Below are 20,838 nucleotides of genomic sequence, written 5' to 3'. Positions count from 1 at the left end.
TATCTCTATTTGCAGATGACATGATTTTCTGTGGAAAATCCTAAAGACTTTACCCCCAAACTGTTACATCTAGTCAATTAATTCAGTAAAACTGCAGAACATAAAACCAACATACAAAAATCAGTAATGTGCCCTGGCTGGGTAGCTCAGTTGGTTAGAGCATTGTCCCCTACACCAAGATTGCCTGTTTGATCTCTGGTCAGGGCACATAGAAGAATCAACCAATGAATGCGTAAGTGGAACAACAACAAATGAATGTCTCTCCTGCCTTTCTCTAAAATTAATAGATAAAAATTCAAAAATCAGTAATGTTACTATCCACTAACAGTGAATTATCTGAAAAAGAAAGAAGACAATTCCCTTTAAAATAGAATCAAAACAGTTGAGTGTCCTCTCTTGCACTGAGTGGTCGCCAGTTCAATTCCCAGTTAGAGCACAGGTCCAGCTTGCAGGTTTGATCCTTGGTCTGGGTATGTGCAGGTGGCAACTACTTAACATTTCTCTCTCCCATCCATTTTTTTCTCTCTCTCTCCCTCTAAAAATCAATAAAAGCATATTAAAAAAAAAATAGCATCAAAACAACGAAATCCTGCCCGGCCAGCATGGCTCAGTGGTTGAGCATCAACCTATGAACCAGGTCACGGTTCAATTCCCAGTCAGGGCACATGCCCGGGTTGTGGGCTTGATCCCCAGTGCGGGTTGTGCAGGAGGCAACTGATCAATGATTCTCTCTCATCATTGATGTTTTTATCTCTCCTTCTCCCTTCCTCTCTGAAATCAATAAAAATATATTTAAAAAAAAACCCACAATGAAATCCTTAGGAATAAATTTAACCAAAGAAATGAAAGCTCTATATGGAAAACTATAAGATATTGAAGGAAATTGAAGAAGACACAAACAAATGGAAAGATACCTCATGGTATCATGGATTGGAAGAGATAATATATTTTTAAAAACATCTTTATTGATTTTAGAGAGAGAGAGAAAGGGAGAGGGATACTCCCACTGAACCATACCAGCTGGGTGGAAGAGTTAATATTCTTAAAATGCATACACTACCCAAAGCCATCTACACATTTAGTTAATTCCTATAAAGATTTCAATGGCATTGTTTTTTTAAAAAACAGAAATAGAAAAAACAATCCTAAAATTTCTATGGAACCACAAAGCCCCCAAATAGTCAAAGCAATTTTGGGAAAGAAGAATAAAGCTGGGGTATCACACTTTCTGACTTCAAACTATACTAGAAAGCTGTAAAAATAATATGGTACTTGCATAAAAACAGACACATAGACCAATGGAATAGAATCAAGACCTCTGAAATAAACCCATGTACATACGGTCAACTAATATTTGACAAGGGAGACAAGAATACTCAATGGAGAAAAGACAGTCTCTTCAATAAATGGTGCTGGGAAAATTATATTTTCACATGCAAAAGAATGAAAATGAACCCCTATCTTATATCACTCACAAACAACTCAAAATGAATTAAAGACTTGAATGTAAGACCTGAAATTCCTAGAAGAAAACATAGGGACAAAGCTCCTTCACTTTGGTCTTGGCATAATATTTTTGGATATGTCACCTAAAGCACAAGTAACCAAATAAAAAAATAAACAAGTGGGGACCATCTATCTATACTAATAGAAGAGTAATATGCTAATTAGACCAGGAGACCTTCTGGAGACCTTCAGGATGTCCTTCCGGACAAAGCCAGGGGCTTGGCTGGCCTGCAAACTGCCCCTAGCCCTTCACCCAGGCCGCCCCGCCCCCTGGCCCAGGCTGCCCTGCCACCAGCAGGGACCCCCTCCCCAATGGGGGTGTGGCCAGCCTGCAAACGGCCCTCAGCCTCTCACCCAGGCCGGCCACGCCCTCCAGCGGGACCCTCACCCTGATGGGGGCATGGCCAGCCTGCAAACGACCCTCAGCCCCTCACCTAGGTTGGCCCCACCCCCAGCAGAGACCTTCCCACCCCAATGGGGGTGTGGCTGGTCTGCAAACAGCTCTCAGCCTCTTGCTCAGGTTGGCCCCATCCCCCAGCGAGGACCCCCCACCCCGATCAGGGTGTGGCCAGCCTGCAAACCGCCCCAGGCCCCTTGCCCAGGCCGGCCCTGCCCCCAAGGGACCCGACCCTGATCTGGGACCCCCTTCAGGGCAGACCAGCCAGCCCCCACCCATGCACCAGGCCTCTATGTATACTAATAAAAGGGTAATATGCTAATTAGACTGGACATCCTTCCGGACAAAGCCATGGTGGTGGGGCCAAGGCAGAGGCAGTTATGGGTGATCAGACCAGCAAAGGAGAGCAGTTAGGGAGATCAGGTTGGCAGAGGAGAGCAGTTAGGGGGATCAGATTGGTGGGGGAGAGCAGTTAAGGGGATCAGATTGGCGGGGGAGAGCAGTTAAGGGGATCAGATTGGCAGAGGAGAGCAGTTAGGGGGATCAGGCTGGCAGGGGAGGGATGGGGCCTAAACTGGCAGTCGGACATCCCCCGAGGGGTCCCAGATTAGAGAGGGTGCAGGCTGGGCTGAGGGGCACCTCCCCCTCCCGTGCACGAATTTCATGCACTGGGCCTCTAGTCCTATATAATAAAAGCCTAATGTGCAAATTGTCCCCTTGACCGGGAGTTTGACTGCTTGCTATGATGTGTGCTGACCACCAGGAGGTGGCGCAAAACATGACGGGTGTTGACAACATGGTGCTGGCAGTGGGCAGCAATGGAGGCGCTGTAGGCCCTGAAGAGAGTGGGACTGGGGTGGGATGGTGGAGCAGGTGAGTGGGTGGAGCCAGGCCAAGGCGGGTGTGAGCCAAGCCACTGGTTGCTGGGCAGGGGCGATTGCCCCGCCGATCCGATTGCCCTGCTGCTTCTGGGCTCCCAGGTGCTGAGGGAGCCAGGCGGGGGCCCGATGTCCCCCCCAACTGATCACAGGGTGGACAGCAGTGGCGGCAGGGGAAGGGGCTACTGCCTGGCTCCCTCAGTGCCTGGGAGCTAGGCAGTGGCGGGGCGACTGGCGGAGCAATAGGACCCCGCAGATGGTGACCAGCAGCAGCAGCGGGGGGCAGGTGGCTGGAGGAAGGGAGAGAGTAGCTGGCAGCTGTTAGGGACCCTACCAGTTCACAAATTTCGTGCACTGAGCCTCTAGTTGGTATATAAAAAATCCATTGATTTTTGGGTGTTCATTTTATATTATGCTACATTGCCAAATTCATTCATTTATTTATTTATTTTTTAATTTTTTTTTTTTTGCCAAATTCATTTATTAAATCTAGTAGTTTTTTGGTAGAGTCTTTAGGGTTTTCTCTGTATAATATTATGTCATTTGTGAATAGTGAGAATTCTACTTCCTCCTTTCCAATTTTAATGCCTTTTATATCTTCTCTTGTCTGATGAATAAGAGTGGTGAAAGTGGACATCCCTGTCTTGTTCCTGTTCTTAGGGGAAATGGTTTTAGTTTTTGCCCATTCAGTATGATATTCACTGTAGGTTTGTCATATATGGCCTTTATCATGTTGAGATAAGTTCCCTCTATTCCCACTTTGCTGAGAGTTTTTATCGAAAATGGGTGTTGGATTTTGTCGAATGCTTTCTCTGCGTCTATTGATATGTGCTGTATCATGTGATTTTTGTCCTTCAGTTTATTTATGTGGTGTATCACATTTATTAATTTGTGAATATTGTAACAGCCTTGTATCCCTGGAATAAATCTCATTTGGTCATGGGGTATGATTTTAAAAAATATATTGCTAGATCTGATTTGCTAATATTTTATGGAGGATTTTAGCCTCTATGTGCATTAGGGATATTGGCTTGTAACTCTCTCTCTTTGTAGTGTCTTTATCTGGTTTTGGAATTAGGATAATGCTGGCCTCATAAAAACAACTTGGAAGTGTTCCTTCCTCTTGGATTTTTGGAATAGTTTGAGAAGTATAGGTGTTAGTTCTTCTTTGAATGTTGGGTATAACTCCCCTGTGAAGGCATCCAGACTGGGGCTTTTGTTTGCTGGGAGTTTTTTGATTACTGCTTCTATTTCATCAGTTGTTATTGGCCTAGTCAGGTTTTCTGATTCTTCCTGATTCAGTTTTGAGAGATTGTATTTTTTCTTCAAATTTTTCCATTTCATCCAAATTGTCCAGCTTGTTGGCATATAGTTGTTCACAGTATTTTCTTACAATCCTTTGTATTTCTGTGGTGCCAGTGGTTACTTCACTTTTGTTTCTGATTTAATTGGATCCTCTCTCTTTGTTTCTTGATGAGTCTGGCTAACAGTTCATCAATCTTATTTATCCTTTCAAAGAACCAGCTCTTAGTTTCACTGATTTATTTTTATTTTTTTAGTCTCTATGTCATTTACTTTTGCTCTAATCTTTATTATTTCCTTCCTTCTATTTACTCTGGGATTTTCTTGTTGTTCTCCTTCTAGTTCTTTAAGTTATAGGGCTAGTTTATTATTAACTTTTCTTGTTTTCTTGTTCATAGCCTGTAGTGCTATGAACTTCCCTCTCAGTGCTGCTTTTGCTATGTCACAGAGATTTGGGGTAGTTGTGTGTTCATTTTCATTTGTTTCCCAAAAGTTTTTTATTTCTTTCTTGATCTCATTGTTAACTCATTCATTGTTTTAATAACATGCTATTTAGCCTTTATGAGTTTGAATGTTTTTGGGTGTTTTTACTGTAGTTGATTTCTAATTTCATTCCACTGTGATCTGAGAAGATGCTTGAAATGATTTCAATCTTCTTGAACTTGTGGAGACTTGTTTTGTGTCCTAACATGTGGACAGTATTTGTGAATGATCCATGTGCACTTGAGAAGAATGTATATTCTGCAGCTTTGGGGTAAAATGTTCTATAAATGTCAATTAAACCCATCTGATCCAGTGTGTTCTTAGAGTCACTGTTTCCTTGTTAATTTTTTGTCTGGAAGATCTATCCAGTGAAGTCAGTGGGGTGTTAAAATTTCCTACTATGACTGTATTGTTGTTGATCTCTCTACCTTAAAATCCTCTGGAAGATTTTTAAAGAAACATATTTAGGTGCTCCTATATTAGATGCACATATGTTTACCAGGATTATATCATCAGAGTAATTTCTTTAAAAATGCTTCCCACTACTTGCTGGGGGTAAGGGGTTTAGTTACAGGAACAGACACTGACCCCCTTCAGCCTTAAGGGGATGACTAGGTGACTAGAGCCCGAGGGTAGTGACCTCCCATTTCAACAATCTTGACTTTTCCTCCCAGTGTGATGTCTAAATATTTCCATTTTCTGTGAACTGTGTTGTGGGAAAGTTTGGGAAGCACCATATTGTAGCATCGGTTCTAGTCAAAAGGAAAATACACTGACCTACACTAAGAGCTGGGAGAAGGCTGTATTCCACATCTTCTTTAGAGCTTGGGAACTGTCTCTGGAACCTCCTATTTAAATCAGATCTGGTGGTTTCTCATCTCTTTTTGACAACGTCTGGCGCTTCAGGTGAGCTGGCCCTGCCAGGTGACTGTCGGGAGTAGGCCTGGTTGGCCCAATTCAGCAATTGGTGAGCTTCACTTACGTTGCAGCTGTTTTCCTCTCGACTGGAAGTCAGCACACCCCTCCCTTCCAGCTCTCCTGCCTGAGACTGCAGAGACGTGATGTTTGCTTGATCTTGTGGAATCATGCTTACTTTTCAAATTGGATGCTTATGTGAGCATTCTGTTTCCCAAATATATAACCCCACAACTGGCGTGCTCCTGCTCTTTCTGAAGTGGTGCAATCTGTTGCCTTCTTGTTGGTTCCAGCACTCGGACTTAAGAAATTGTTTTTTCACAAGTGAAATATTAAAGAATCCATTTGCAAAATCTCTTAGGCCCATCACTTTTTTTAGCCATGGTTCCTTCAATATTTAAGAAATATTCTTTCACTTTTTTTCTTGTTTGTTGGCTTATGCAAGTGTTTGTTGGCTTATTCCTGAGGTAGTAATAAAAGCTAACCCTCTCTGAGTGCTTCTTGGGTGTCTTTAATTTCATATAGTATGACCTCATCTAATTCTGAGACCCATTCTCTGAGTCCCAATTTTCAGGCTTCTACGTGTTCAAAGTTTGAGACCTGTTCAAAGTGTGGTGCCTTAACAATAGCAAAAAAAATACACATCTGGGGAAGAACCTGGCTCGTGAGGCTGTAGTTTGTGACCCTTGATGGTGACAAGAATGCCCCTGACCAAAATTTGGGATATCCTGCCGGTGGAGGGGCAGGTGGGACGAAAATCAGTAATGAGGACCTTTCCAGAAGGAGGAGGGGTGGAGGTGGGTGATGTTGCCTGCATCAGTGGCTGGTCGTGATTCTCCCTTATCCCAAGGATGGGACATGAGGAATGGCCAAGAGGGAGTCAGAGGGTAGGACCTCCTGGCCAGTCAACCACGAACTAATTTGGCCCCCAGGCGGCCACTCTGCCCCTTGGTGAATGTAGGAGTCCCTAGACCAGTGGTTCTCAATCTTCCTAATGCCGCGACCCTTTAATACAGTTCCTCATGTTGTGGTGACCCAACCATAAAATTATTTTCATTGCTACTTCATAACTGTAATTTTACTACTGTTATGAATTGTAATGTAAATATCTGATATGCAGGATGGTCTTAGGCGACCCCTGTGAAAGGGTCCTTCGACCGCCAAAGAGGTCGCGACCCACAGGTTGAGAACCGCTGCGCTAGCCCTTTGGAGGTCCGACCATTAGAGGTCCGTGACCCCTTGCGCCGCGTGAGGCCTGACCCTTTCGGGCTCGCAGCCCCTCCTCCTGCGGCTGGCCCCCGCCCCGCCCCGCCCCTCCGCGCGGGCGAGGTGCGCTGGGCGCCTGGGCGCCGGCCTACCGTTGTGCGCGCCGTTGGCGCACCACGTGGTTTCTGGGCGTCTCGAGGTTTGGGCGGCGGAGGCGGCGGCGGCGGCGGCGGGGGCGGTGCGGGAGCCCCAAGCGCGCCCGCGGCGTCTGGGTTGGAGGACCGAGCGCGTCGCCTGTGGTGCGTGGCGGGCCGGGCTGCGGGCCGAGAACGGGGATGTGGGGTCCAGAGGGGGGCGTGCGGAGTCCGAGGCGGCGAACGGGGAGGAGTCGCGACCCCCACGGAGCGCGGAGGCGGGCACTCCTAGAGACTCCGCTTTTGTCCCCCAAGTTTATTCCCAGTGACTTGCGACGGAGACCCGGGAAGGGGCGCGGCCGTGACGGTGTTATCGACCCAGGGCGAGCCCGCGGGGTGCAGCGAGGCGCTGGGAAGATGCTCGAGGTCCTGGTGCTGAAGGTGAGCGAGCGGGAAGCCCGAGCGGGCGGTGGACGCCCCAGTTCCCCTGCAGGTCCTTCTGGTGGGGACAAGCGTTTGACCGCGGGTGGGGGTGCCGGATGCGGTCCTGGATTCTTCTTTTTTTTAAAAAAATTTTTGTTTGTTTTATTGCTTAAAGTATTACAAAGAGTATTACATGTCTCCTTTTCCCCCCCCCTTTGACATTCCCCGGGCCTCCCCTACCCCCCAGTGTCTTGTGTCCATTGGTTATGCTTATATGCATGCCGGTACTGGATTCTTTAAGTAGAACCACCGCCATTTGAGCGCTGCGGAGCCCCATGCACTGTGTAGGACATAGCATAAATAGTTATTCTCTGTTTTTCCGAAATTCAGATGAATGCGCGAGGCCTGTATTTACTAATGCAGAAGCTTAGGGGGTGGGCCGGACTGTTCTCCCACGCACCCCGCCCGGGTCCGCGCTGGTTGAGGGCTCCTGCAGGCCCAGGTCGGTGGATACGGGGACCCTGACCTGTTCTCCCGACACGGGTTCTCTCCAGGGGGTCACTATCCCCTTTGGACAGGGGCGGGGGTGACCGGTAACTCCCTTCCCTCCCAACCCCTCATACATGCGTTTGGTCTCCATTCGTGGTGACTCCCGGCTGCTCGCGCGCCTCAGGGCCTGGATCCTCGGAGCTGGGATGGGGGGTGCGGGGTGGGCGTGGGGGGGGGGGCGTCGCGGCGCTCACCCCATGTGAAGCCTGCTGAGTGGGGCCGGCAGCTGCAGTTTCTCAAAAGTCTTTGAATCAGGTGAGTGTACCTAGGCGATGCAAGAGACTTGGGAAGGCGTGCTGTGTTCACCACGTTACTTGAAGGAAGGAGTTTATAAACCAGAGCAAAGGGGTGGGTTTTGGTTCCTGGGGAAAAAGGAAATATAAATTATGTTGTTGTTTTTTAATTTATTTATTTATTTTTATTTTTATTTTTTTAATTAAATCTTTATTGTTCAGATTATTACATTTGTTCCTCTTTTTTCCCCCCCATAACTCCCCTCCTCCCAGTTCCCGCCCCACCCTCCGCCCTCACTCCCCACCCACTGTCCTCATCCATAGGTGCACGATTTTTGTCCAGTCTCTTACCGCATCTCCCACACCCCTTTCCCCCCCAAGAATAGTCAGTCCATTCCCTTTCTATGTCCCTGATTCTATTATAATCACCAGTTCATTGTGTTCATCAGATTATTTATTCACTTGATTCTTAGATTCACTTGTTGATAGATGCATATTTGTTGTTCATAATTTGTATCTTTACCTTTCTTCCTCTTCCTCTTCTTAAAGGATACCTTTCAGCATTTCATATAATCCTGGTTTGGTGGTGATGAACTCCTTTAGCTTTTCCTTATCTGTGAAGCTCTTTATCTGACCTTCAATTCGGAATGATAGCTTTGCTGGATAAAGTAATCTTGGTTGTAGGTTCTTGGTATTCATCACTTTGAATATTTCTTGCCACTCCCTTCTGGCCTGCAAAGTTTCTGTTGAGAAATCAGCTGACAGTCCTATGGGTACTCCCTTGTAGGTAACTGAGTTTCTTTCTCTTGCTGTTTTTAAGATTCTCTCTTTATCTTTTGCTCTTGGCATTTTAATTATGATGTGTCTTGGTGTGGTCCTCTTTGGATTCCTTTTGTTTGGGGTTCTCCGCGCTTCTTGGACCTGTAAGTCCATTTCTTTCACCAGGTGGGGGAAGTTTTCTGTCATTATTTCTTCAAATAGGTTTTCAATATCTTGCTCTCTCTCATCTTCTGGCACCCCTATAATTCTGATGTTGGTACGCTTGAAGCTGTCCCAGAGGCTCCTTACACTATCCTCGCATTTTTGGATTCTTTTTTCGTTTTGCTTTTCCGGTTGGGTGTTTTTTGCTTCCTCGCATTTCAAATCATTGACTTGATTCTTGCGCTCCTCTGGTCTGCTGTCGGGAGTCTGTATAATATTCGTTATTTCAGTCCGTGTATGCTTAATTTCTAGTTGGTTCCCCAATATAACATCGAGGGTCTCATTAGTTTTCTTGTAGATCTCATTAAGTTTATCAGCGGCTTCTAAACAGTTCTTGAGAGACCTTAAAAGTGTGGTTCTGAACTCTATATCTTCCATTGACAATTTTGTCCTGTTTCTTTGTCTCCGCATTTTGTTATGCTTCCTTGGTGCACCCCCTAGTGGTCTTTGTGCGCAGTCTTGTAGTTAAGCCTTGATTGTTGTAGCTAATACCAGGGAGGGTTTGACCTCCAGGCCAAGTGGCTATGAGAATCAGCTGTGTCTGCAGTGAGAGAACTTCTGTCCTCTAGGGAGGTGCTAATCTAGCCTTTGCCTGAGGCTATCCGGCAAATGCCTCTGTGCAGGGCTTGGGCAGGGCGGGTCGCACAGGATCAACAGGGTGGGCCGGAGAGAGCAGTTATGGCGGCTCTCAGTCCTGTCCCCAGGGGCTCTGCCTCTCTGAGTCCCAGCACCCACTGCAAACCTCAGAGAGAAAGCTGCACTCGCTCTGACCGAAGCCAGGCAGTCCCGCTTCTCCCGTTTGAGTCTGGGTCCCTAAAGACTCGCCTGTATCTGGAGCTCAGAGTCTGCGACTCCCTCCCGATTGAAAACGCCAACCGCGCCCTCCGCCGCCAGCCCGCTCTGTGCACTCAGCACCTCAGAACTTGACTTCAGCACTGCGCCTCCTCTGAGTGTCCGTATGCGTTTCTCTTTCCTCCTAGTGGTAGGAGTTCCACTCAGCCAGCGTTCCTGTGGTTCTGGGTGATGTCCGTTCTGTTTTTTAGTTTCACTTTTGAAGTAGTTGTTCAAGGCAGCAAACTCCGGCGTTAACCTATGCCGCCATCTTGGTTCTCTCTATGTTGTTGTTTTTTTAAAATCATATTCCATTGGGCAGAAGAGAGGGCCATAGCAAATGATGGGATTTTTAAAAAAAATCAAACTTTATGTTCCTATTTTATGTCATGTTATTTTATATGAATTGAGATTCATAAACATTTGAAGTACCTGATTCTGACAGAGGGTTTGCTCTGAGACTTTTAGGGGTTTCAGATCTATCTGGCAAACTCCTCTACCATCTGCCCTAAATAGACTAGTATAATATCTCCTTAGAAAGATAGGGCTTGCCTGGCCCATACGGCTCAGTGTTTGAGCGTCAGGAGGTCACTGGGATTCTGGTCAGGGCACATGCCCGGTTGTTGGTGTGCAGGAGGCAGCCAGTCAGTGATTCTCTCTCATCTGTGTTTCTAACTCTCTTTCCCGCTCCCTTCCTCTCTCTGAAATCAACAAACACACATGTAAAGATAGGACTCTCCCAGGGGTACAGATCCTGCCACATGCTAATCCATCAGGCTAGAACTCTGGCAGGAGGAGCTAGACTTAAACTGCCTGGAACTTGGGAACCTCTCTCTCTTTCAATTGGATTCAGGAACCTTTTTATCTACCCCCTCAGCTTTGGTCTGCCCCCAACTTCCTGCTCTTTTTAAAAATTTTTTAATATTTTTTATTATTAAAAATATTTTATTAATTTTAAAAACACACATTTATTATCTTACAGTTCTAGAGGCCAGAAATGTGATCTGGGTTTCACTGGGATAAAATGAAAGTAGTGACAGGTCTGCATTCCTATGCGGGGTTCTAGGGGAAAATCTGTTTGCTTGTCTTTTCCTGATTCTAGATGCCACCTACATTTCTTGGTTTGTGGCTACTTCCTCCGTCTTTAAAGCCAGCAGTATAGCATCTTTAAATTTCTCTCTCACTCCCATCCCTCCTTCCATCATCACATCTCCTTCTCTGACTCCCAACTTCCTGCTCTTACCATGCTCACACTGAGCAAACTTTCTAGACAGTATAGGAGTATTCATTTCCCCAAGTGTGGTGTAAGTACCAGTTGTTGTTTTCCAGATTAATTTAGCTTTTACACGGATGAAATATTTTTCCCCAAGTGTCCATCAGTAGATGAATGGACAAGCAAAATTTGGAAGATACATTCAATGGAATATTATTCAGTTCTAAAAAGGAAGGAGCCCTGGTCGGTGTTCTCAGTGGAGAGAGTGCGGCAAGTACACTGAAGGGTTGTGGGCTCAATTCCTGGTCAAGGGCATGTACCTGGGTTACAGGCTCGATCCCTGGCCCTGGTTGGGGCATGTGCAGGAGACAACCAATTAATGTGTGTCTCTTGCCTCCCTCCATCCCTTCCACTCCCTAAAAATCAGTGGGAAAAATATCCTCGGGTGAGGATTAACAAAAATAAATAAAGGATTCTGGTGATCCAGTTCCATTCAAGTCTTTGGGTCCTTGGGGGCTTTAATTCTCCCTGCTATTTATTTATTTACTTACTTACTTATTTGGGTTTATTCTTACTAAGGATATTTTTTCCATTGATTTTTAGAGAGAGTGGGTGGGGGGAGAGAAGCATTGACGTGAGAGAAACACATAGTTTGGTTGCTTTCTGCACATGCCCTGACTGGGGCCGGGTATTGAATCAGCAACCCAGGTATGTGCTCTTGACCAGGAATCAAACCTGCGACCCTTTGGTGCATGGGCCAATGCTCTAACCACTGAGAACACGCTCCAGGGCAGTTCTGGGTGTTGTAGAAGGTCAAAATTCTCTCCTGTGAGCTTGCTTTGGTTACATGACTTAGGTCAGTGGTTCTCAACCTTGGCTGCACATTAGAATCACCTGGGAATCTTTTTAAAATCCTGATTTCTGGGCCTCATCCTCCGGAAATTCTGTTTCTTTGTTATGGGATGGGGCCACAACATTAGTAACAAAGAAACAGAATGGATACATGAGATAAATACATAAACAGAATTTCCGAGGCCCAGAAATCAGGATTTTAAAAAGATTCCTAGGTGATTCTAATGTGCAGCCAAGGTTGAGAACCACTGACTTAGGTTATCCCTGAAAAAGAACTAAGCATCTAATTAGAAACAGGATAAGGCCAGTTTGAGCTTGTTCTGGGGTTATACACATCTCAAAGGGATGGGAAGGGTTCACAACTGTAAGCCCTTTAGTAAAGGGAGGTCAACGGCATTTGTCAGGTGTTGGCCAGAACAAACAATAAATCCTCCTGGCAGGCATTTTAGAGGGGGACTGGTCATTGTGGGGACACAGCCTTATGCGGCTGGAAGCCACACTAGAGTTTGGGTGGCCTCTTAGTGCAGAGGTTGAGACAAGTCCGCGTGCCGAGAGTTCTACAGTTCTCATGAGCAGCAGCTATAAAACTATTTCTTTCAACCGTCCAGTGCTGCTTTTCTCTGCACTCTTGGAGTCTTCCCTGCACAAGTCAGGGTCTGCCAAGGCTGGGGGTTTTCCGATGCAGACTGTAGGGCTCTCCCTCTGTGGCTCTTCAGAATTTCTCCCCTTAATTTATAGCTGCTCTGGCAGGTCCATCCTCTGTTCTCTGGCTCCTCCAGCCCCAGACTGTGACTTTCTGAGTTTGTAGCTGCTCTGCAGCACCTGGACTGGGGAGGGTTCCTGAAAGCTGCATGTAAATGTAGAAAGAATACTAGTGCCAACACCTGTATTCCTGCCACCTGGTACTTAGAAGCCAAATCTTGGGATGTCATTGCTTTTAGGCTTTTTCAGGAGGAAGAATTAGGAAATGGATACATGAGATAAGTACATAAATGAGTTCCTATTTCAATTCAAATTTAACTTTTCATTTTATATTTGTACCTTTAACAGTGAAAATCTTAGTTTCTAAGATAACAAGATACATTCAGAGAAATCTGACTTCCATCTCTGTCCTTTTTAGCCCACTTCTGGCTTCCTCTGTAGGTAATAATTTGTATTTGGTTTTGTTATCTACCATCATTTATTTCTTTTTACATGAGTAGAATGTATATTTCCTTTCTTTTAAAAAATAATGTATTTTTATTGATTTTAGAGAGGAAGGAAGAGAGATAGAGAAACATCAATGATGAGAATCATTGATCAGCTGCTTTCTACACGCCCCCTACTGGAGATCAAGCCCACAACCAGGCATGCGCCCTGACCAGGAATCGAACCGAAACCTCCTGGTTCATAGGTCAGTGCTCAACCAGTGAGCACATCAGCCAGGGTATTTCCTCTCTTTCTTATGAAAGACATAGGATACTAAAAACATTGTCTGAACCTTGCTTTTATATTTTATTATGGATATTTTCAAAATACAGGAGCTCAAGGACATTGATCTCTGCTTTTTGAGTCACAATACATAATAAAGAATTAAATATTATTGGTGACATGTTTTAGATTTTATTTTTGTGTCTTTTATCTTTTTTTCTAGCTTTATTGAAAGGTAATTAACTGTAACATTGTGTAAGTTTAAGGTGTACAACATGATGATTTGATATGCATGTATATTGAGCGTCTTTTATCTTTGGTCTGACCATTTAAGACAGGTGCTTATCAAGAATTTGTTAGATCACTTAAATTAGAAACAGTCATTGTGATTCTAAGTTTTATTATTTTGTGGTCCTACTTTAAAATCATGCATTGTTTTGTTTGTCTTAAAATTTTACAGATTGAAGATCCAGGTTGCTTCTGGGTTATTATAAAAGGGACTAGTACCTTTTTAGATCATGAAATTGACTACCAAAAACTAAATAGCGCCATGAATGACTTCTATAATAGCACGCGTCAAGACATAGAAATAAAACCATTGATGTTGGAAGAGGGGCAGGTATGTATCTAAATGTGCTTTAAGCATGATCTCTTGAAATACTACTCAAAATATAGAATATTTTGGCAACTAAGATGATAAAAGCTTTTGGAGTATTCTGTTGCTTGTAATCATTGCCTTGTGTTAAGTTCTTTTGGTTGCACAAGATTTAGGCTAATCATGGGACATGGCAGTTGTATAGGGTCATATGGGGCAACAGGAGATGGAGTGTCATGTAAATTCAGGCATTGGGGCCATCCTCTTGGGGCTGGGGATTATTTTAGATTTATCACAGGTGTCGGCACCTCAGCAGAGGGTTTGGGGGTTTGCAGTCTAGGGCTAATGCCTCCCTTGTAGTTTGCCCATGACTTCGGTCATCTCGTGCTCCTTTATGTTTCTTTCCCTAAATCATTGTCCTTCCTTGCTTTCTTGTAGCCTCAAGTCCCAATCCTATTGTCTGGTTCTGTCTACAGATCAGTTATTTCTCAGAAAAGTTTGAATTTTTCTAATAGCACGATAGGAAAAGATTTATAAACTGAGAAAAATTAGAAACAATTTTAATTCCTTTCCCTCTCAAAAATCATCATTCATAACATTAATTTTCCCCCCATACCATTGCTTTAAGAAATGGAAACCAGGTCAGTTGTCCTTTTAAAATATTCCACTTAAAAAAAAAATACTCCACATTTAAAAGAAACACTTAAAAAATAAAAAAGAAACAAAACACCCTGTGGACACCAATGTAGATAACTAGGCACAAATCACTATGCTAAAAATTGATAAGGGAAAGAATCAAGTAATGTTTCTAACTTTCCAGGATAAATTGTATTATGTCAGGGTAGCCAAACAATCCCAACAGATGAGGGAATGTTCTCTGCAGAAGAACTCCAGCTCGTGAACGCAGAAGAAATGTGAAAACGACCAATTTGCAAGCTGAAGTGAAAGCACTGAATGGACATAAGACACTGGGGGATAGGGGAGACTAGGGGACTGTCAAGGGCGGGGGGAAAAAAAGGACACATATGTAATACCCTTTGTAATACTTTAAGCAATAAAAAAAAATTTTTTTTCAAAAAAAAAAAAAAGAAAGCACTGATTGGGGCAGTGGATAGCCTGATTGGATAGCCTGATTGCTTCCTAGTGGTGGTGGTAGTGAACTTTCCCTCCGTATACCCTGTATTTTCTGTGGTCCAATAGTTAAACATAAAGCTTTGATTGGATTTAGGGTCACTTGCCCCCCACCCCCTGGAACGATTGGTACTATGAGCTTCATCTTGTATTGAATTGGGACATAGGATCACTTTTGGTGATGCTGAGATTGACCAGTGGATTTAGATGGTGACAGCCCTAGCTCTCCCTGCTGGTGGTGCCATCAGCTTTTCACGTCATGGTTGTACCATCCAGTGGTTACCACTGCCCCAATCAGTGCTTTCACTTCAGCTTGCAAATTGGTCGTTTTCACATTTCTTCTGCGTTCACGAGCTGGAGTTCTTCTGCAGAGAACATTCCCTCATCTGTTGGGATTGTTTGGCTACCCTGACATAATACAATTTATCCTGGAAAGTTAGAAACATTACTTGATTCTTTCCCTTATCAATTTTTAGCATAGTGATTTGTGCCTAGTTATCTACATTGGTGTCCACAGGGTGTTTTGTTTCTCTTTTTTATTTTTTAAGCCATAAGTACTGAACTCATGGCTTTTAATACATTCATCATGGCTTTTAATACATTCATCAGGTATAATCATTGTTCTTGATGCCTAACTTATTCCATTTTTGACTAGTGGGAACCCTAATATACCACAACTTCAAAGTTAACTGCCTGTGTGAATTAGTACCTATTCAGACCATTCCTACAAGTTACTTTGACTTAAGAATTAAACAGAAGTAACCTCCATCCTTTGGCAGAATATGTCTTGAATTATTTGAGTTTTGCAGAATGGCTGCACTATGTTTTCCAACTTTAATTCCTGAGGGCAGGATTCTCAGTTGGCCCATGTTTTTTGTTGGGCACAGCTGTCGCCACTGGGCCACTTTATATTTGGTGTGCCTGTCTGTGGATTGCCGTTGAGTCGCTTGTGGCCTGGCAGTCTTGTGGGACAGTCAGGATGCCACGACCTGACAATTCAGCAGGGTAGTTTCCCTAAAAGGGGACTACAGAAAAATTTTTAAAAATGTATTATTATTATTTTAATCCTCACCCAAGGATATTTTTTAAAATTGATTTTTATTTTTTAAATTTTTATTGATTTCAGAGAGGAAAGGAGAGGAAGATAGAAACATCAGTGATGAGAGAGAATCATTGATTGGCTGCCTCCTGCACGCCCCACAATGGGGATTGAGCCCACAACCTGGGCATGTGCCCTGACGGGGTATCGAACCATGACCTCCTGGTTCATAGGTCGATGCTCAACCATTGAGCCACACCAGCTGAGCTAAACTTGATTTTTAGAGAGAGAGGAAGGGAGGGAGGGAATGAGGAAAGGAGGGAGGGGGAGAGAGAGAAAGAAAAAATTCAATTGGTTGCCTCCCTTATACCCTCTGACTAAAGCAGCCGTGGGCAAACTACAGCCCACGGGCCCCGGCCGTTTGAAATGAATAAAACTAAAAAAAAAAAAAAAAGACCGTACCCTTTTATGTAATGATGTTTACTTTGAATTTATATTAGTTCACACAAACACTCCATCCATGCTTTTGTTCCGGCCCTCCGGTCCAGTTTAAGAACCCATTGTGGCCCTCCAGTCAAAAAGTTTGCCCACCCCTGGACTAAAGGATAGAACCCACAACCTTTTGATGCATGGGATAATGCTCCAAGCAACTGTGCCACTCACCAAGTCACTCACCAAGTCACTCACGTCGATTTTGAAGACTTTAGTGCAGGCCGAACGCTGTTCTAGGTGTTGGGAGGATGGCAATAAACAAAACAGGCAAAAATCCACATCACAGAGCGGACTTACAGGTGTGTGAGGCGGTAAACAAGTGTCAGGGGCAGTGAAAGCCACAGGAGGAAAATGGGGAAGATGACCTGGGGTTGAGGTTTCGTGTCTGAAGCTTTGATTTAAGAAGCCTTTCTTTAAATTATCCTTTAAGCAGTCAAAAGGATTGTAGAGAAAAAAAAAGAGCGAAGTAGAATTCAGTGTCCTGTGTTCTTGACTTAGATTCTTTCACTGACCAGCGGTGTCCAGCTTAGGCAGGGCCAGCCTCCTTGAATCTCTTTCCTCTTCTGAAGGTGAAATGTAGGCTGAGGTGATTTTGAGAGGACCTTTAGGCTCCCATTATATGGCTAGAGATGTTAACACTGAAGTTTTCATTTTGTAGGTTTGTGTGGTTTATTGCCAGGAACTCAAGTGCTGGTGCAGGGCTGTCATTAAGTCAATCGTGTGTTCAGCAGATCATTACCTGGCAGAGTGTTTCCTTGTGGATTTTGCCAAGAACATTCCAGTGAAATCGAAAAAGTACGTATGACTTTTTTTGCCTTATGCTGTTTAAGGAGACAAATGCCAGTTTTAAAGGAGCGTGCCAGTGTTCAAAGTAAGGGGATAGAGGTTGTAAGCTGGATGTTTTTTTTAAAATATATTTTTTATTGATTTTTTACAGAGAGGAAGGGAGAGGGATAGAGAGCCAGAAACATCGATGAGAGAGAAACATCGATCAGCTGCCTCCTGCACACCCCCAACTGGGGATGTGCCCGAAACCAAGGTACATGCCCCTGACCGGAATCGAACCCAGGACTCTTCAGTCCGCAGGCTGACGCTCTGTCCACTGAGCCAAACCGGTCAGGGCGGTTGTTTTTTTTTTTTTTAAGCTTCAAGAAGGGAAGCCTTCTTGAAGACGTCAGATTCCATTCAGTGCTGCATGGCAGCGAGTGTCGGAGAAAGTGGTCAGAATGAAGACTCAGCAGGCAGCTCCAGCCTCCTGCCACCTCCTTTCCTGGAAAGGGCAGGTGCTCTGCATCTCCCAGGTGCCCCTGGCCAGAAAGAACCCTCACTGATTCTAGGGCCACATGTCACAGTTCATGAGAAAATACTGTCAATAAGTGTTTGTGGTAATTTTTCCATGGTTTCCCATCCCAGAGTAAGAGGATGTCAGTTTAATAAATAAATATGAGGACTCGTCTTCCAAAAGAGTAACACCAAATAGATTTCAGCCGCAATAAGAGGCTTATCTGATTGGATTATCTTAAGAATGCCATGGCAGAAGGAAATCTGCAGATGTTTAGGAAAAAGGATGCATTTCCAGCTTTTGGTTTGCACCTTTATAGCTGTAATTGTTAAAAAACAAACAAACCACACACACCTGTTGTTGAACTTTTGGGGGATATTTTCTTTTAGTGTTTTGAATTTTAAGTTTAGTTTGTTTTGGGCAAGAGAATCATATGATTAAATAGAGCACAAGGAGGCCTCGAGGGGCAGTTAATGCCGCCACCGTTTTCTGAACTGAGACAAAAGGTGCCTAGCCTGTCCGTGTGGCATCATCATAACCCGTGTGTCGAAATGGTGTGTTCAAGTCTGTCGTTTACCTGGAAGAAGGGAAATAAAAAATGTTGAGCAACTTAGCAAATCTCAGTCCTTTCAGCTCTTTTGTGCAGAGCTGGCCAACACTAATTATGAAAACTTCTCATTTATAGAAATGTTAAGGTAATTCTGGTTGTGTATTGAAATTGATACTTAAATATCTTAAAAATCTTTAAAAATTTTTTAAATTTATTGATTTGAGAGAGAGGGAAGGAGAGACAGAGAGATACACAGACAGACATTGATTTATCGTTCCACTTATTGATGCATTCATTGGTCCACTTTTTTTTTCCTTTTCAAGATATATTTTTTTTTATTTCAGAAAGGAAGGGGGAGGTAGAGAGAGATAGAAACATCAGTGATGAGAGAGAATCATTGATTGGCTGCCTGCTGCATGCCCCCTACTGGGGATCAAACCTGCAACCCAGGCATGTGCCCTTGACTGGAATCAAACCCAGGACCCTTCAGTCCGCAGGCTGACGCTCTATCCACTGAGCCAAACCGGTTAGGACCATTGGTCCACTCTTTTCTGTGCCCTGACCAGGGATCAAACCTGCAACCGTGGTGTATCAGGATGAAGCTCAACCAACTGAACCACTGGCCAGGGCTGATACTTAAAAATCTTAAATAAAATTTGCTCCCAAGTTTGAGCATTGTTTTTCAATGTAAGGAGCCTCACGAGACATTTTTCTAATCCCTCCCCACTCCCATGCCACGAAATTTTTAAAAAGTATATGTTTTTATTGATTTTACAGAGAGAGGAAGGGAGAGGGAGAGAGAGGTAGAAACACTGATGAGAGAAACATGGATGGGCTGCTTCCGGCATGCCCCTTACTGGGGATTGAGCCTGCAATGTGTCCTGACCTGGGATCAAACTAGCGACCTCTTGGTCCATGGGAAGATGCTCAATCCACTGACCCGGGCCACGCCATGAAATTTTAACATGAGTTATACTGAATACCTATGTATGTACTATATGTGTATCTGTGCTTTATACATAAAAAGAGGATCCCTCCTCTCCCCCGCCCAAGAACCAGTGTTTGTCAACTTTGGCAAATGTCTCCATGTATTTCTTGCGGTTAGTGGCTATATTAGAAACAGAAATAATTGTTTTTTGTGTTTTGTTTTTATGTTGTGTATTAGGTATATTGGTGTACTTTAAAGAAATGTTATGTGTAATTTTCTTTATAATTGAACCGTTTCTGTTTCACTGTTAAAGCATCCGAGTTGCAGTAGAAACTTTTATGCAGCTTCCCTACAGAGCGAAAAAATTCAGACTGTATTGTACCAAACCTGTTACATTACACTTTGACTTTTGTGAAGACAGTGCTAAAATTGTGTAAGTACATCTTCTAACATGTTAACTTACTGGTGAAAGACTTAACTGAGTATCTGATGTATCTATGAGACTAATTCCTCTTGAGAAGTGCGAAGCGATCTCACGGGTCTCTTTTTTCTTCAGGAGATATTTTCTGAGTCCGTGTGTGTCCAACCTGGTCATGAGCAGAATTCCCTGGGCAACTCCACCCACAGCAGCTGCAATTGAAGGAGTTAGAGTAGGGTCTGAACTCTGCTTTTCGGCTTCCCTTTTCCCCCCACTTACAGAAAGTAATGACTGCCTGGCCTGTGTGTCCCCGTGGTTGAGGGTCAGCCTATGAACAGGAGGTCACGGTTCGAGTCCCGGTCAGTCGCATGCTCGCGTTGTATGCTGGATCCCCAGGGTGGGGCATGTAGGAAGCAGCCGATCAATGATTCTCTCTCATCATTGATGTTTCTATCTCTGTCTCCCTCTCCTTTCCTTTCTGAAATCAATAAAAATATAGTTAAAAAAGTAATAACTGTAAAGGGCACAACATGTAGGATCATGGAGAATTAAAAGAAAAGTCCGTTGCATTCTTCTCCAGCCTCACTTCCTCTCTCCTGGGAGGCCTCTGTGACCTGCTTAGGCTCTGAACTTGCAGACCTTTTTCAGGGCTTTTATACATATTCATTTACATGGAGCTTTTATGCACATTACAACCTACTGTCTTACTTGCAAATTTAACGTAATGTGTGTTGAATCTCTTTGTACCCTCTTCTACTTTCAGTCTTTTTTATGGGTAAATATAATAGCATACTTGCTGTATTTAACCATTCCTCTTTTTTAAAAAAATATATTTTATTGATTTTTTACAGAGAGGAAGGGAGAGAGATAGAGTTAGAAACATCGATGAGAGAGAAACATCGATCAGCTGCCTCCTGCACATCCCCCACTGGGGATGTGCCTGCAACCCAGGTACAAGCCCTTGACCGGAATTGAACCCGGGACCCTTCAGCCGACGCTCTATCCACTGAGCCAAACCGGTTTTGGCAACCATTCCTTTTTTGATACCCAGCTAGATTGTTTCCAAACCATTTTGCACTGTACATTTATA

The 20,838-nt window shown here is 44.0% G+C and overlaps 1 protein-coding gene across 1 annotated transcript in view; it reads left to right on the top strand.

Moving 5' to 3' along the window:
- Positions 1–6,886: 6,886 nt before the first annotated feature.
- TDRD12 (tudor domain containing 12) overlaps positions 6,887–20,838 on the top strand; it is a 91,838-nt gene continuing 77,886 nt past the window's right edge. The window contains exons 1-5 of the mRNA XM_036346898.1: positions 6,887–6,986; positions 7,137–7,262; positions 13,774–13,932; positions 17,229–17,365; positions 19,644–19,763. Coding sequence (XP_036202791.1) covers positions 7,239–7,262; positions 13,774–13,932; positions 17,229–17,365; positions 19,644–19,763 — 440 coding nt within the window. The 5' untranslated portion in view covers positions 6,887–6,986; positions 7,137–7,238. The remainder of the gene's footprint in view (positions 6,987–7,136; positions 7,263–13,773; positions 13,933–17,228; positions 17,366–19,643; positions 19,764–20,838) is intronic.

Source organism: Myotis myotis, unplaced genomic scaffold (assembly GCF_014108235.1).
Source record: "Myotis myotis isolate mMyoMyo1 unplaced genomic scaffold, mMyoMyo1.p scaffold_m19_p_19, whole genome shotgun sequence".
Taxonomy (NCBI): domain Eukaryota; kingdom Metazoa; phylum Chordata; class Mammalia; order Chiroptera; family Vespertilionidae; genus Myotis; species Myotis myotis.
Note: the sequence above shows the minus strand (reverse complement) of the source record. Positions and strands in the feature narration are given on the sequence as shown.